Here is a 17,392-nt window from a genome sequence, read left to right on the forward strand (position 1 = left end):
TAGAGCAATAAAATCAATTTAGCCTCAAATAAATAATGAAACATGTTCAAGTTGGTTTAAATAATGCAAAAACAAAGTGTTGGAGAAGTAAAAGTGCAATATGTGCCATGTAAGAAAGCTAACGTTTAAGTTCCTTGCTCAGAACATATGAAAGTTGGTGGTTCCTTTTAACATGAGTCTTCAATATTCCCAGGTAAGAAGTTTTAGGTTGTAGTTATTATAGGAATTATAGGACTATTTCTGTCTATACGATTTGTATTTCATATACCTTTGACTATTGGATGTTCTTATAGGCACTTTAGTATTGCCAGTGTAACAGTATAGCTTCCGTCCCTCTCCTCGCTCCTACCTGGGCTCGAACCAGGAACACATCGACAGCCACCCTAGAAGCAGCGTTACTCATGCAGAGCAAGGGGAACAACTACTCGAAGTCTCAGAGCGAGTGACGTTTGAAACGCTATTAGCGCGCACCCCGCTAACTAGCTAGCCATTTCACATAGGTTACACCAGCCTAATCTCAGGAGTTGATAGGCTTGAAGTCATAAACAGCGCAATGCTTGAAGCATTGCGAAGAGCTGCTGGCAAAACGCACGAAAGTGCTGTTTGAATGAATGCTTACGAGCCTGCTGGTGCCTACCATCGCTCAGTCAGACTGCTCTATCAAATCATATACTTAATTATAACATAATAACACACAGAAATACGAGCCTTCGGTCATTAAAATTGTAGATTCCGGAAACTATCATTTCGAAAACAAAACTTTTATTCTTTCAGTGAAATACGGAACCGTTACGCATTTTATCTAACGGATGCCATTTCTAAGTCTAAATATTGCTGTTACAATGTACAACCTTCAATGTTATGTCATAATTATGTACAATTCTGGCAAATTAATTACGGCCTTTGTTAGGAATAAATGGACTTCACACAGTTCGCAATGAGCCAGGCAGCCCAAACTGCTGCATATACCCTGACTGCTTGCACGGAACGCAAGAGAAGTGACAATTTCCCTAGTTATAAGAAATTCATGTCAGCAGGCAATATTAACTAAATACGCAGGTTTAAAAATATATACTTGTGTATTGATTTTAAAGAAAGGCATTGATGTTTATGGTTAGGTACATTAGTGCAAAGACAGTGCTTTTTTTGCAAATGCGCTTGTTAAATCATCACCCGTTTGTCGAAGTAGGCTGTGATTCAATGAGAAATTAACAGGCACCGCATCGATTATATGCAACGCAAGACACGCTAGATAACTACACATGGTTGATGATATTACTAGTTTAACTAGTGATTATGTTAAGATTGATTGTTTTTTTATAAGATAAGTTAAATTCTAGCTAGCAACTTACCTTGGCTTCTTGCTGCCCTCGTGTAACAGGTAGTCAGCCTGTCATGCAGGCTCCTCGTGGAGTGCAATGTAAGGCAGGTGGTTAGAGCGTTGGACAAGTAACCAGAAGGGTGCAAAAACGAATCCCCGAGCTGACAAGGTAAAAATATGTCGTTCTGCCCCTGAACAAGGCAGTTAACCCACAGTTCCTAGGCCGTCATTGAAAATAAGAATGTGTTCTTTAACTGACTTGCCTAGTTTAAAAAAATATATATTTCAAACATGCAATAAAAATAATATATATATTAAAAAGAAAAATGTAAATAAATTCGGCAAATCGGTGTCCAAAATTAACGATCGTTATGAAAACTTGAAATCGGCCCTAATTAAATCGGCCATTCCGATTAATCGGTCGACCTCTAGTTAATACTATAGAGAATTGGTTAGGTTACTAACGTTAGTTCATTTGTGTTGTAACGTTAGCTGTCTACTTTATTAGCAAGCTCATTTTCACACCATAAACTCAATTATTTGATCAGATAAGTTGGCTAATGTTGCTCAACATTTCTCTGGCTAGCTAACTGAGAATTCGATCCAGCTGGCAAGATACTTAATGCTAATACCTGTTCCACCACACTTTCTCCCTCACCACAAACTTTCCAAATGCAATTAGTTTTTCGATTACAGCTCATGAAGTACACTTCATCACCTTCTCACCCCCGTCTCCATGGTCAGGCTTCTCATCTAACGTTACCTCTTCGTTATCGTTCAGGGGATGCGCTGCTGTAACTGGCAAGCTGCCTTTCCAGAGCGCTCGCTGATGCTGTAACTAGTCTCTTCTGTTGTTATAACAACGATTGGCTGAGGCTTGGATACAGCCAGTATTGCTCCAAACTTGCATCACTCGTTCCCTTACAGCCAGTAGTGATCCAACCCCCCCTCCCCACAAATTTTTATCATTGGATCTATACGAATTACGTAGGTCACCTATTTTGGATTCAAAACGACAAATTTCGCCAAAAAGGTGACTAGTTTGCATCCCTGATGGTAGAGGCAGGTAGCAATATTCAATAGGCCTAATGATGCCCTTGGATCGCTCAAACTCAAAAAAGCACAAGAAAGAGGATTGACACCCACCATATCAGGTTGTTCTGAAATCGTTTCTGATAGAAACAGATAAGATTAGCATTCCTGCAACATTGAGCTAATCGATTGAACCCAACTGGCCATTTTAATTTATAAGATTCATATAATATTCAATAAATATAGCACCTAAGATTTGGATCAAACTTTTTTCTAACAATGAGTTGGACATGAAGAATCCAAAGAAATGGCGTAAAGCCACCAAGGACCCCCCCCCCCCCCCCCCCCCCACACACACACACACTCCCATGCAGATCTCACTCAACAACGAGTATACAGTATTCGTTCTCCATGTAGTAAGGGGCTGAGGATCGGCGTATTGTTTCTTCATCCTATGTAATGTATCCTCAGTGAATTTGGTGATGTTCAGAGTAAAGGCATGGCCGATTAATTAGGGCCGATTTCAAGTGTTCATAACAAATCTGTAATTGGCCTTATTGGACGCCGATTACATTGCAATCCACAAGGAGGCTGCGTGGCAGGCTGAACACCTGTTACGCGAGCGCAGCATCAAAAGGACCTTGTGACTGCAAGGATCCAAGGTAAGTTGCTAGCTAGCATTAAACTTCTTATATATACACACACATTTAAAAAAAAAAAATCTTCACATAATCACTTGTTAACCTAGTAATATCATCAACCATGTGTAGTTAACTAGCTTGCTCTGCGTTGCATATAATCAATCCGGTGCCTGTTAATTTATCGAATGACAGCCTACTTCAACTTCGCCAAACAAGTGATGATTTAACAAAAGCGCATTCGCGAAAAAAAACCCACAATCGTTGCAATAACGTACCTAGCCATGAACATCAATGCCTTTCTTAAAATCAATACACAAGTATATTTTTTTAAACCTGCATATATAGTTAAGAAATTCATGTTTAGCAGGCAATATTAACTAGGGAAATTGTGTCACTTCTCTTGCGTTCAGTGCAAGCGAGTCAGGGTATATGCAGCAGTAAGGGCCGGCTGGCTCGTTGTGAACTGTTGAAAGTCCATTTCTTCCTAACAAAGACCGTAATTACTTTGCCAGAATTGTACATAATTATGACATAACATTGAAGGTTGTGCAATAGTAATGTTTAGACTTAGGGTTGCCACCCGTTCGATAAAATACGGAACGGTTACGTATTTCACTGAAAGAATAAACGTTTTGTATTCTAAATGATAGGTCATTAATATGGTCAAATCCGGAAACTAAGGCTCGTATTTGTGTGTTTATTATATTATAATTAAGTCTATGATTTGATAGAGCAGCCTGACTGAGCCGTGGTAGGCAGCAGCAGGCACGTAAGCATTCATTCAAACAGCAGCTCTTAGCAATGCTTGAAGCACAGCGCTGTTTATGACTTCAAGCCTATCAACTCCCGAGATTAGGCTGGCAATACTAAACTGCCTTTAAGAACATCTAATAGTATATGAAATACAAATGATATAGAGAGAAAGTCCTATAATAACTACAACCTAAAACTTCTTAACTGGGAATATTAAATACTCATGTTAAAAGGAACCACCAGCTTTCATATGTTCTCATGTTCTGAGCAAGGAACTTAAACGTTAGCTTTTTTACATGGCACATATTGCACTTTTACTTTCTTCTCCAACACTGTTTTTGCATTATTTAAACCAAATTGAACATGTTTCATTATTTGTTTGAGACTAAATAGATTTTATGTATTATATTAAGTTAAAATAAGTGTTCATTGTTCATTCAGTATTGTTATAATTGTCATTTATTACACACACACACACACACACAAACCTGCATCGGCTTTTTTTGGCCCTCCAATAAATCGGTATCGGCGTTGAAAAATCATAATCGGTCGACCTCTAGTTCAGAGAAATTAGTCATTGAAGTTGTTGGGTTTATGTGCCATCTTACATGATGGCATATTACTTGATATTACTGATATTACTTGGTTCTGACCACTGATGGTGTTGTTCCTGCTGTTGAGGGGAAAATCACCTAATAGCAAGAACAGCACTATCAACATTGTGCTCAGCAGCACACTCACATGGCTCACTGATGGGGGCTCACTGATCCTCGGTCAGTCAGGCACAGACGCATACAAACAGAATTATTTTTGCCACCAGACCCCCAATCCCAACTACCTGAGGTAAAGAATTCCACTAGACCACAAAACCCACCCCCCTACCAGACAAATATTATTTTGTCTACTATCTGCTTCAATCAATTCATACTTGAATGTTTTCAACAACAAAAGATGCTTGGTTAAGAGGATAAGCTTGCATGGAAATCCCAAGTCATTTTGCAAAGAGCTGAGTTTTCCCACAGCCTCAATGCATTTTAACATTCAGGCTCCTTTGCCAATTTCCCTCCTTGCTCAATGAGACCAAACATTTTGTAAAAGCAAATGCAGTTGCTATGTTATGCCAGGAGGTAGAACACAATGGACCCTCAAAAGATCCAAAAGTATCCAAGCTCAGGGCAGCAGAGACAAGAAGTCTTCTCTATTTAAAAAAAAAAAAAACTTTTTTGCCCAAGATAATCATCATCCCTGCAGATTATAATCTAAAATGGCGTAGCAGTCAGACGTCTTTGTCTTTGTCCTGTCCCTTGTATATATATCTGTTTACATCTTTTCCTTCGCATATCTTTTTAAAAATATTTTCCTAAACCTCAACTTCTAAATACTCTCCTGCAACCCGCATCACCCAATGTGGCGTGAGTCTGATTTTTTCTTCTAAAGTATTTATATTTACTTCGGATCTGGAATCCCTCAATTGAAGCTAGCTAGCCAGCTAACTACCTACCATTGCTAGCGGTCATCAGCTAACCTTTAGCTCGGAAAGCTCTCGCCAGTTCAAACAACGTGACTCAAACCAGAGCATAATGGACCTATTATTCCCCCCCATATACCCGGATTCCTACCGCAAACTCTGAACATTTTCATCTGGATCTTAGCAACTAGCTAACCTCAATCCCTGGTGACTACTCCTGGCTAGCGTTTCCATCCCGGAGCAAGCACCAATTAGCCTGAAGCTAGCCCGGCCAGGGCTCCTGTGCTACCATCGAAGCCCACTCCTGGGCTACAATATCCGGACCCTACTACTGCCGGTACGGTGCACGGAACCCCGCCGATCCTCTATGACTGGAATACTGACATAATCTGCCCGGGCTAGACAATCTGGACCCTCTCTTTCTAAAATTATCTGCCAAAATTGATGCAACCCCTATTACTAGCCCGTTCAACCTCTTTCGTATCGTCTGAGATTCCCAAAGATTGGAAAGCTGCCGCGGTCATCCCCCTCTTCAAAGGGGGTGACACTCTAGACCCAAACTGCTACAGACCTATATCTATCCTACCCTGTCTTTCTAAGGTCTTTCGAAAGCCAAGTTAACAAACAGATTACTGACCATTTCGAATCCCACCGTACTTTCTCCGCTATGCAATCTGGTTTCAGAGCTGGTCATGAGTGCACCTCAGCCATGCTCAAGGTCCTAAACGACATCATAACCGCCATCGATAAGAGACATTACTGTGCAGCCGTATTCATCAACCTGGCCAAGGCTTTTGACTCTGTCAATCACCACAATCTTATTGGCAGACTCGACAGCCTTGGTTTCGCAAATTATTGCCTCGCCTGGTTCACCAACTACTTCTCTGATAGAGTTCAGTGTGTCAAATCAGAGGGCCTGTTGTCCGGAACTCTGGCAGTCTCTGGGGGTACCACAGGGTTCAATAGTCATGGCCGAGTTTCTTCTCTCTATACATCTTGCTGCTGGTGATTCTCTGATCCACCTCTACGCAGACGACACCATTCTGTATAGTTCTGGCCGTTCTTTGGACACTGTGTTAACTAACCTCCAGACGCGCTTCAATGCCATACAACTCTCCTTCCGTGGCCTCCAACTGCTCTTAAATGCAAGTAAAACTAAATGCATGCTATTCAATCGATTACTGCCCGCACCGGCTCGCCCGTCCAGCATCACTACTCTGGACGGTTCTGACTTAGAAAATGTGGACAACTACAAATACCTGGGTGTCTGGTTAGACTGTAAACTCTCCTTCCAGACTCACATTAAGCATCTCCAATCAAAAATTAAATCTAGAATCGGCTTCCTATATCGCAACAAAGCATCCTTCACTCATGCTGCCAAACATACCCTCGTAAAACTGACCATCCTACCAATCCTCGACTTTGGTGATGTCATCTATAAAATAGCCTCCAACACTCTACTCAACAAACTGGATGCAGTCTATCAGTGCCATCCGTTTTGTCACAAAAGCCCAATACACTACCCACCATTGCGACCTGTACGCTCTCGTTGGTTGGCCCTCGCTTCATACTCGTCGCCAAACCCACTGGCTACAGGTTATCTACAAAACTCTGCTAGGTAAAGCCCCGCCTTATCTCAGCTCACTGGTCACCATAACAGCACCCACTCGTAGCACGCGCTCCAGCTGGTTTATCTCACTGGTCACCCCCAAAACCAATTCCTCCTTTGGTCGTCTTTCCTTCCAGTTCTCTGCTGACAATGACTGGAATGAACTGCAAAAATTTCTGAAGCTGGAGACTCATATCTCCTTCACTAGCTTTAAGCACCAGCTGTCAGAGCAGCTCACAGATCACTGCACATAGCCCATCTGTAAACAGCCCATCTACCTACCTCATCCCCATACTGTATTTATCTTGCTCCTTTGCACCCCAGTATCTCTACTTGCACATTCATCTTCTGCACATCTACCATTCCAGTGTTTAATTGCTATATTGTAATTACTTCGCCACCATGGCCTATTTATTTCCTTAACTTACCTCATTTGCACTCACTGTATATAGACTGTTTTATTTTGTTCTACTGTATTATTGACTGCATGTTCTGTTTATTCCATGTGTAACTCTGGGTTGTTGTATGTGTCGAATTGCTATGCTTTATCTTGGCCAGGTGGCAGTTGCAAATGAGAACTTGTTCTCAACTAGCCTACCTGGTTACATAAAGGTGAAATACATTTTTTTTTTTATTATCCTAAAAACACACAACATCCCAATGAGACAAAACAATGAGCATCAAACTAATATATCTGCTTTACACAGATTCAGTTAGGATGTAAACAGGCATGGCAAGACTATGCTATGGAGTAATTATGTAGGCGTGGGAGAGCAACAACATGGAGGGCTGGGCAGCAGTGACTGCTTCATTCTGGCAATTTATGTCATTCTGTTGGAATCCAGGGGAGATAAAGAACCCCAGTCCAGAGCTCTCCAAGCCAAGACTGTCTGTCCACTTCCCTGATCATTCTTTACCTTATGTGGGCTACTATAGTCATTATACCCATAAAGCTCAATTCCAAAATAAGGATATAACATGGTTTTCTTGAAGCTGTAGATGTGAACGTATAAAACACACCCCTGATTTAAAGCTCTTTAGTCACGTCAACCTGATCAATAAGGGAATTTGAGGCCACTGTGCTTCTTAGTTAGGAATCAACATCTCTTCAGTCTAAAGTGCTGTGATACAGTGTATGACTGGGTAAGAAGACTGGGTGGTCAGTTAAAGAGGCAATGAGCAGTTGCTACATCCATTTTTGGATGTATAAATTAATGTGTACCCCACTGATTCTTGAATAATATAACTTGTCTCATGTCGTACCCCATCACTACCCAAAATATAAACATGTTTTACTCCAATGTTTGACAAAGTAAACACTATATAGGGTGCATTCGTAAATTCACTCTGGCTTACTATGCTGATTTCAGAGCACTCTCATCTGAGTGTACCAGAGCGCAGAATAACTGATGAATTTACAAACAGTGCAACACTAGTTGAATATGACCTGTGTCAGTAAATAAAATTGTTGCCAGCAGCACAGTTAGTCACCAACGCTCTAGATAACAAACAGCCTAACCAGCTCTGCTAGGGCGATAGAAATGGTCAGAGTGATGTGTTCTCTCATTTGTGTCTGGAAGTAGCTAGCGAGTTAGCCAACTTTAGCCAGTTAGCTTGGGTGATTGACTGATGTTGTGAGGTCAGAACGCTTGGATTAGCCCTACTCCTTGGGCAGAGCGCCCAGTGTGCGCTGACAACGCTCTGAATTTGTGCGCACTCTGGCACTCCAGAGTGAATATACGAACACACCCATAGCCTCAAAACATGTTTAAAACTATCATTTTGGATGGTCAGTCCTTGCATCCATAGCTCTATATATGAATTTGAGAGTGGTTACATTTCTACAGCCCCATCCCTTAGCTTTTTACCGAAACAGGGTTGTGGAGGCCGCTTTGTTATTGTTTCAACTGCTGACTGCTGCTTTAAGAATGCAGCTTTGTGTTTGTATGTCACTGAGGCAACTGACCAATGAATGAGCCCCAGCAGCCCACTAAATTGTGTTGTGAATTATGCATCAAATATCAACATTCAAAAGTGGATTACGGCACAATTGTGACTTTTCCTAATTAAATACAGGGTTGTCTTCAGATGTAATGGTTGAATTGGATTGGAGTGTATTTTGTTCCTTGCAAGTTTCTTTAGAATAAAATGGGGCAAATCTGACAAAACAAACTACGTATACCTGGAATTTGGCATAGAAATATAATCTATTTTTAGTATTACGGAATTCAAATCGGTCTAAGAGAATAGAGTAACGTTACCGTGATGGCAAGAGGAAAATAATGGTCAGTGAATATTTTGAGAAGACCATTTCTTATGTATTGTAAAGTTAGCATTGGCATTTGTGACCTGCCATTATAATTTTGTGAATGGAGCAAACTGAACCAAAACATGCGTCTTCCGAGTTGTGCAAAGCTGACCCGTAATGACCCGTATCAGAAATGTTCAATTGAGTGATGGCCTAGTGATGCACATCACACATGTTATAAAGATACAGGCCTACAAGTAACGTAGCCATCCACAAACTTAAATATAAACATCGATCATATCCATCTGACTAACAAAACACTTGCACAGAACTATGACATTGTTTACCTGTATGACCAAGTACACAGCTAGCTAGTTACAATAATAACCCACTATGTGATAGCAAATCAACTGAAAGCTGGCCGACAGACAGTGTGCTGTAGAATCAAGTTCGAATATCGCTAGCTACATTTGGCTGTCTTAATTCAGAAGATATTTTATGACAATGGAGGGCAGTTCATAACATGTAGCTACTAGTATCTAACAAACACTGTCTAGAGTTGACGTTCATTTGCTAACAAAGATGAACCTGCATGGCAAACACCACCCTTAGTCTTGCTGCAACAGCACGTGCATTGTGGTAATTTAAATGATAAGATAGCTAACTAGTTATTATAAACACAAATACATATTGAACTTACATTCGTGGTAGTTGTAGAGGAGGGGCACCCCGTCTAAGGAATACTCCATCCACGAACACCCCATTTTTGCCGAGGCATCGCAAGTAGAAGTCTCCACCACCAGTGCTATCGTCACTAACAGTGAATATTTCGAGATGTCTTCGAGAAATAAAACTGGAATGACCCATGCTCACATCCACGGAGCCCTGAGACGAGTTCCTCCCGATAGTCACCGAGCGCTTTTTCATCAAGTATTCGAATTCACGGCCCTCAAGCCGGGCAACCGGCCCAGACGACCCGCTTAACACCGCCATTTTACAGGATAATGGGTATATTTGACGAACGCTTATTAAAAATAAAAATAAAACACCGGTATGGAGATGCCCGTGTAGGTATTTTAAATGCCGTCGCAAATTGTCGAATCTAAAAAAAAAAGGGGGCATCAAATTGAACACAAAAATATAAGGGAACGTGCCAGACCAGGGACAGCGGCTCCAACCCAGCGCCGCGACAGAGAGAAAGGGTAGGAGAAGGCTCCAACCAAACAACACAACATGTGGATATACCACGATTGACAATCCAATAACCCAATAAAAAATGAACAGGCCCTTGACGCTACAAAGAGAAGACCAATCAGACACAAGAAACAGCTAATCATTGACTCAAGGTTGGTTGAACTGTAGAGTACGCGCATTGTGTTGTCAATAATTACCACATACAGAAAGTCAAAATTGGCTCTACCTTAAAGATTCATGAACACGAAAATGTGATTTTGGTCTTAATTTAAGGTTAGGCATACGGTTAACAGTGTGGTTAGGTTTAAAATCACATTTTAAAAAGATAAATTGTAGAAATAGGCGGCGTTTATGACTTTGTGGCTGTGGTATGTAGTGACGACCGGTATTATGCGTGGCGAGATGTAAGTCCCGGCACTATTGTTTAAAAAAAATAAATCTAACGATGCCATTGCCAAGATGACAATGATTTCATGCTTTATGAGTGTTCTTTTTGTTACCATAGAATTGGATTATTCGTAAAACAACATTGTGATTGTGTTTACGTATTCAAAGCAACATGTCCCATATAATCGAAAGTATGAACAAGCTTGACATTTTGGATGAACAAATTGCCAATCGGAAGAATGGCTGGTATAGGCCGAGAATAAAGACTGAGACAATTTCCACAAGTCACCATCCGACGCCTATACATTATGATCCACCACCAGGACTACTACGGTATCCATGCCTGGTATTGGATAGGACACCGTTTGCAGCAGCTTGCGGGTTTGTGTTATGGTACCCAGAATGACCTGAGACTCCTCTCGTAAATTATAGAGGTCAAAGTAGTCTGAGAGCTTTAACATCATTTTAGAAACATTCATTACGAAAATACAAAATATATTTTCGACCCAACCACCAGGTACGGAGACTGGACCGAATGGTCGTCTATTTTACTGCAATAACCAACGTCTTTTGGGACTCGCTGTGGCCTTGCAGCATGGATACATGTGCGTTTTATGATGACGTCACCAATTGGAATCAATGCCCCTCCCAGTCCAGGGTTGTTTGTAAACAGTGGAGGGGAGGGTGAAGACATTAACACCTCTTTGCAAGAAGACCATGATCACACCTCTAGTGACAAGTACTGATAGTGGCATTCATTTTAACAGGGTATGCCCGTATGGCTTTGGATTGCATATCTACCTTGTCCTTCACCAGTCCAAATGAGAGAGAAATATATTTTTCATGAAGCATCAGCTTACATCAGAAATAATGTTTGATTTGTCAGACAACCCTACACACAATTTCTTGGCTCTTTGTACAAATTAATGAAGGGGGATAATAATTTGTTTATATATATATATATATATATAAAAAACACTCCTGCATACTCGAACATGTAAAACTAGATAGAAAGTATGTGGGAATTGTAATGGATTGATATCTTTTCAAATAGGCCTAACTGCCTTTTTTTCTGGCCCCTGAATTGCTTTTCACAAACAAATTGGGCCAAAAATAAATATGTGCGGCCCTCCGTTGAATTTTGAACTCCCATTGTGGCCCTGGAGACAAAATTATTGGCCACCCCTGCTTTACACTGTTTTATACCTTGTGTAATATATATCTTTCTTAAAGGGAATTTTACATGATCACCTTGGAACACCATACCTGGGGTCTATCTGAGTATCCTATAGTGGCTTTCCTTTCCTTATCTCTCCTCTCATTAATTGTTCAAAACAGTGTCGATTTTAGCACGTACATCTTGGTGGGGCAAACTCCCAAATTTGTTTTTAGATACAGGCCAGCAAAGCCACTACACAACATAACACTAAACAATACATTAATTGCATTATAATGGTGACAAACGGTGCCCACAAACTGTTTTCTTTTCAGCACCATGGAGTGAACCCTTACCACTGCTACACCTGGCTATCAGCAGAGACTTGTCTGGCAGCAAACAGTTCCTTCAGCTTCATTTACTGCCTTTTTTAAAGACATAGCCGATATGGCTGACTTCCTTAAACAAATGTGGTTTCTACTGGCAATTGAGATGTACAAAAATAAAGGGATGACGAGTTGATAAGAGGCAATCCTTAATTTCGATTAAGACATAAATGAGCGAGCTAGGGCGGATGTAGTTAATATAACAATTTGTTCAGTACTTTTGAAATGTACAGTGACAGAATTCAGAACATGGTATTCTCCCTGTATGCCAAGTCAGAACCGTAGGCTAAGTTATGAGGGGGAAAGGGACCAAATTATTACAGTGAGGCACATGGGCTACTAACATCTTACTACACAACATATTTATGCAGCAGCATACAAGACATTTTTGGACTCACCTTGTTGTGCTGTGCTCACTTGAACAGGAAGGTGGCGCTACGGTCCTTGTGGGAAAATCCTTCATCAAACTTTGTCATCAAAGTCTGGTATTGTAGTGGAGGACCTGTTGGACTGTTTATTCTTAGTGTTTTCTTAGCACTATGCCAGGTGCTTGTAAGGGCACAGATGACATACCGGTAGGATTCCAGTTGAGAGAGTTTAATGACACTGATTCACATAGAGCAGGAACGGCACAGCACAGTGTATGGCTTGACAATTGTGTTAACCAAGAGTGTGTGTGGTTATTTCTGAAAGACACACAATGGCCTTGGCTAAAACAAAGAATGCTAACTAAAGGCAATCAGAGGAGATGGCTGGAACTTATCGCGTGGCTTGTGTACTTTCTCTAGTTACTTCCTTCTCCTCTGTTAGAGATTGCCCAGCATACTCTGCTCCACATCACTGGTGGGCGGAGCTACAGTTCTCCTATGTCCTACTAATATTTACACTTAATAGTCTTTTGTACAGGAATTCTCTGTATTTATGGTGCTTTCAAGACAACTGGGAACACTGAAAAAAAACAAAGTCGAATCATGACGTCGGTGATCGTCAGGTCGGAGCTCTAGAAAGAGGCCAGAGTTCCCAACTTGGAATTCTGTGTTGGATGGCTGTTCAAAACGTATTTTCCCAGTCGGAGCTTGTTTTTTCCACAGAGTTACCAGTTGTCTTGAACTCACTGAAGTCTGAGATTACCCAGTTCCGAGTTTCCAATTTTGAACGCGACAGGATTGACAACATGGACAATGTATTCAAACTTATCTGGCCCATGGTGTTCAATGTTTATCCTTTTAAGCTTGGAAAAGAGACCCTTAAACCCAGACTTGGACCACTCACCCATTCCACTGAATAGCAGGCTATTGATTGCTTTGCAGTGCTTGCAGTTAGCCACTGATTCCTTCCAAACCACTTTTTGTTGTGTAATGTGTATGTCCAATGGCCGATGAGCACCAATACATTTTATATATACTTTCTCTTCATATAACAAGGTTTGAAAAGGATTTGCCGGTAGATTGTCAAAGTGATTCATGATGACTGCTTGTATAGCTTGCTAGCTAAGATTTTGAAAGTACGATGTTGACATGATATCAGGAATCAAGGTAAGACCCAAGTGCAGACCGTGTGAAGTAACAATGTTTATTGTAACACCGGGGGCAGACAATGACAGGTCAAGACAGGCAGACTCAGGGTCAGGCAGTGTTTAGTAATCCAGAGGTGGAGCAAAGGTACCCGGACGGCAGTCAGGCTCAGGGTAGGCAGAGGTCAATAATCTGGAGGTGGGACAAAGGTACAAGACAGCAGGCAGGCTCAGGGACGGGCAGAGTGGTCAGGCTGGCGAGTACAAGGTCAGGACAAGCAAGGGTCGAAAACCAGGAGGACGAGAGAAAGCGAGGCAGTGAAAAAGACAGGAGCTGACAGGACAAACGCTGGTAAGCTTGACATACTGGCAACAGACAGACAGAAAACACAGGTATAAATACACAGGAGATAATGGAGAGGACGGGCGACACCTGGAGGGGGGTGGAGACAATCACAAGGACAGGTGAAACAGATCAGGGCATGACACATGATCAGTCCAATCAAAGCTACGGTACATATAACATGATCTGACGTAATTTTAACTGTGGCCAATGACCTTGAGCCTTCTTGGACGGGCACTTATTATGTAACTCTATGGCAGCACACAAGGGGCTTGAATTTTCAAGCTCTCCCCGTAGATTTTGTGGTTACGTAGTGTCCCCATGAGTGACAGAAGACTGAGCCAATCACGGCGCAACTAGAGAACATTACCAACCCCTACGCCATGTATTTTCCGCTGACTGTTCCACCACCACAGAAGCACTGAGCTAGGCTGAAACACCTGCATTTTGGAGCTGCCTTACTCAAGAAAGCAAAAAATGTTTGAATGCGACTTTATTAACTACATTTTTAAAATTGTTTTAATTTTTTTAGTATATATTTTTAGCTAAACAGGTGGGGCTCAAAACAGGTGACCTGCCCTGAGTGACGTGTCGTCACTGGTTCAGAAAATAGGATAAGTGGAAGCAATATGGCAGAGACCCACCCAGGGGATTTGCTTTCCCCTGTGGTTCTTCAATGCTCTAAAGGCAAAGATAATTTGCCTCTTCCTCTCTGCTAAAGGTGAGGAATAAGGCTTAGGTCTGGTCCAAAAACAACCCCTAGCCCCATACCTTAGGCACAGAACTTGTTCTTAACTGACTTGCCTAGTTAAATAAAGGTAAAATAAAATAAAAAAGTAATTGACTTATTTCCATTGAGGTCCATAAAGTGCATGGTGCAAAAACATTACATACAGTAGATACAGACATAGAAACATTCTTACATACAATAGATACAGACATAAATACATTATTACATAGGTACATACATTAAGATAGTTCTATTGTTCAATCATCAGCTAGCTTTTGAGATTCTTTTTAAATTAAGATATGGTCGGTATGGCTTTAAGTTGTTGTGGTAGTTTGTTCCACTCCACAGCTCCATATATAGAAAGGTATTCTTACGTATAGACCCTTACGTTTTAATCAATGTCAGAGGCTCTGGGTTAAGAACAATTCTTACATGCTTGTTTTGGCTGGTCTGTAGCTTATTCTTTAGATGTTTATGGATGCTGGTGAACCATTATGTGTATGCATAATTAAGGTGACACTGAACCAGTGTACATGCCAGAGTCACTATAAAGACCTTTTTAGGTCTGAGCTAGGAATGTACTTTTTTGGTTTATCTTTGTTAAAGCTTTCAGTGCCATAGTATCACCAGTTAGGTACCTATCCAATGGTAGCAGACCACGAGTAGCCCCCTTTGACACTTAAACCAGGGAACCTTGCAATCTTTACTCTGGAACCAAATCCGATGGATTCTGTTTTTCCAAGATGCAGAGAAAGTCTGTTATTTTACAAATGCCTAAATTCTTTATTAGCTACACAAGTGCCTAGGGGTAGGGGTGAGTGGTTGTTTCTGGGTAGACCACCACAGAAACTATTCTTTCGAGATGCATACACCAATAAACTATATGAATATCCAGCTACCACTGGAGGGAGGCATGTACCTTCCTTAACAATATTCACAAGATAGGAGAACCGCAGCAGAATGCTGGTAAACTGTACCAGAGGTTTACAGGAATAATGCATATCCTGGCATAATAACTGATTTGATAAATCATGTTCAGTCATTTCATAACATTATTTATGAACATGAAATGCTTTGAAGACTCATGTTTCTGGTTTTGTAACATGAAAAACACGACAGTATTGCATCAGCTAGTGTTTTTCTAAAACCAGTTTGTTTTAGCAGGCCATAGAATGTGACGTGCACTCTCCATTTTAACTGTTTGTGTTCGAGTCAGAAGCCATATGAACCATATGAACAATGTGGATCATTACAACACATGTTTATTTTTCCTATATGAATCTCTTACATGCTGGCAACATGTAACATGTAACCCTTTCAATAGATTTGGCAATCATACAATCAAAATGATTTGATATTTCATGGTACAAGAACAAATATTTGTGAAAGGATTATTCTGTTTTGTTATGGTTCGTATGTAACAGCTTGTACTTATTTGTATACAAACTGCTTGTATACCAAAGAGTGGCTCACCTGTGTGAGAATATGCTAGAGTATATATTTGTTGTAGGTTGATGGACATGCCCATAATTGTAAACTGTGTAAAACAGGCAACATTACTCTTGCCTCACCTCTCCAACATGTCAAGGCCTTATAATATTCTGCCACTGGAGTGTGAAGTGATAATGTGCTACTGATGTTTATGACTCACACCACCATGACAACCTGAAATCGAGCATTAGCAGGAAATCCAGGGTCCCGCGAGGCTCTGAGCAGCATGGTTTCCATACCACTGCTCCTGGGGAGAAGCTGCTCTAATGCCTCTCCTCCATTTCCTCTGGCCGGGGCCACAGCCAAATGGACTCATTAATAACACTCTCCATGAGGGCGTCAGAGGGAGCTAATGCTGCCCAGAGTGCTGATTAGGGCAAGGGGAATCCCAGGGGGCGAGAGGCAGAGGGTAGGCATAATGAAAACTTCCTCTCCTTAGTCAAACTTCAACTCAGAGTGAATCAAGGGAACACACATTGTATACACACATACAACAACTAACACAAGCACACATGTAATTGTTACTTGTTTGAGTTTGACTGAATCAATATTCTGAATGTTTGTATACCGTCTATTGCGTAATATTCTGTACTTACAATAGATGCTACTATACTGAACAAAAATATAAACGCAACATGTATGTTCAATGTTTCATGAGCTGAAATAAAATATCCCAGAAATGTTCCATACGCACAAAAAGCTTATTTCTCTCAAATTTTGTGCACAAATTTGTTTACATCCCTATTAGTGAGCATTCCTCCTTTGCCAAGACAATCCATCCACCTGACAGGTGTGGCATATCAAGAAGCTGATTAAACAGCATGATTATTAGGCCAAAGATGTATCAAGTTTTGAGGGAGCGTGCAATTGGCATGCTGACTGCAAGATTGTCCACCAGAGCTATTCCCAGATAATTTAATGTTCAATTCTCTACCGTAAGCCGCCTACAAAGTTGTTTTTGAGAATTTGGCAGAACGTCCAACAGGCCTCACAACCACATGTTACCACTCCAGCCCAGGACCTCCACATCTGGCTTCTTCACCTGTGGGATTGTCTGAGACCAGCCACCAGGACAGTTGATGAAACTGAGGAGTATTTCTGTCTGTAATAAAATTCATTC

The 17,392-nt window shown here is 41.1% G+C and overlaps 1 protein-coding gene across 1 annotated transcript in view; it reads right to left on the minus strand.

Annotated features, from left to right (window-relative positions):
- The window catches only part of LOC115202643 (forkhead box protein K2), a 34,117-nt gene extending 23,860 nt beyond the window's left edge, over positions 1-10,257 (minus strand). Inside the window, exon 1 of the mRNA XM_029766727.1 lies at positions 9,773-10,257. Coding sequence (XP_029622587.1) covers positions 9,773-10,194 — 422 coding nt within the window. The 5' untranslated portion in view covers positions 10,195-10,257. The remainder of the gene's footprint in view (positions 1-9,772) is intronic.
- Between the last annotated feature and the right edge of the window lie 7,135 nt (positions 10,258-17,392).

The sequence above is a fragment of the Salmo trutta genome, chromosome 1 (assembly GCF_901001165.1).
Source record: "Salmo trutta chromosome 1, fSalTru1.1, whole genome shotgun sequence".
NCBI lineage: Eukaryota > Metazoa > Chordata > Actinopteri > Salmoniformes > Salmonidae > Salmo > Salmo trutta.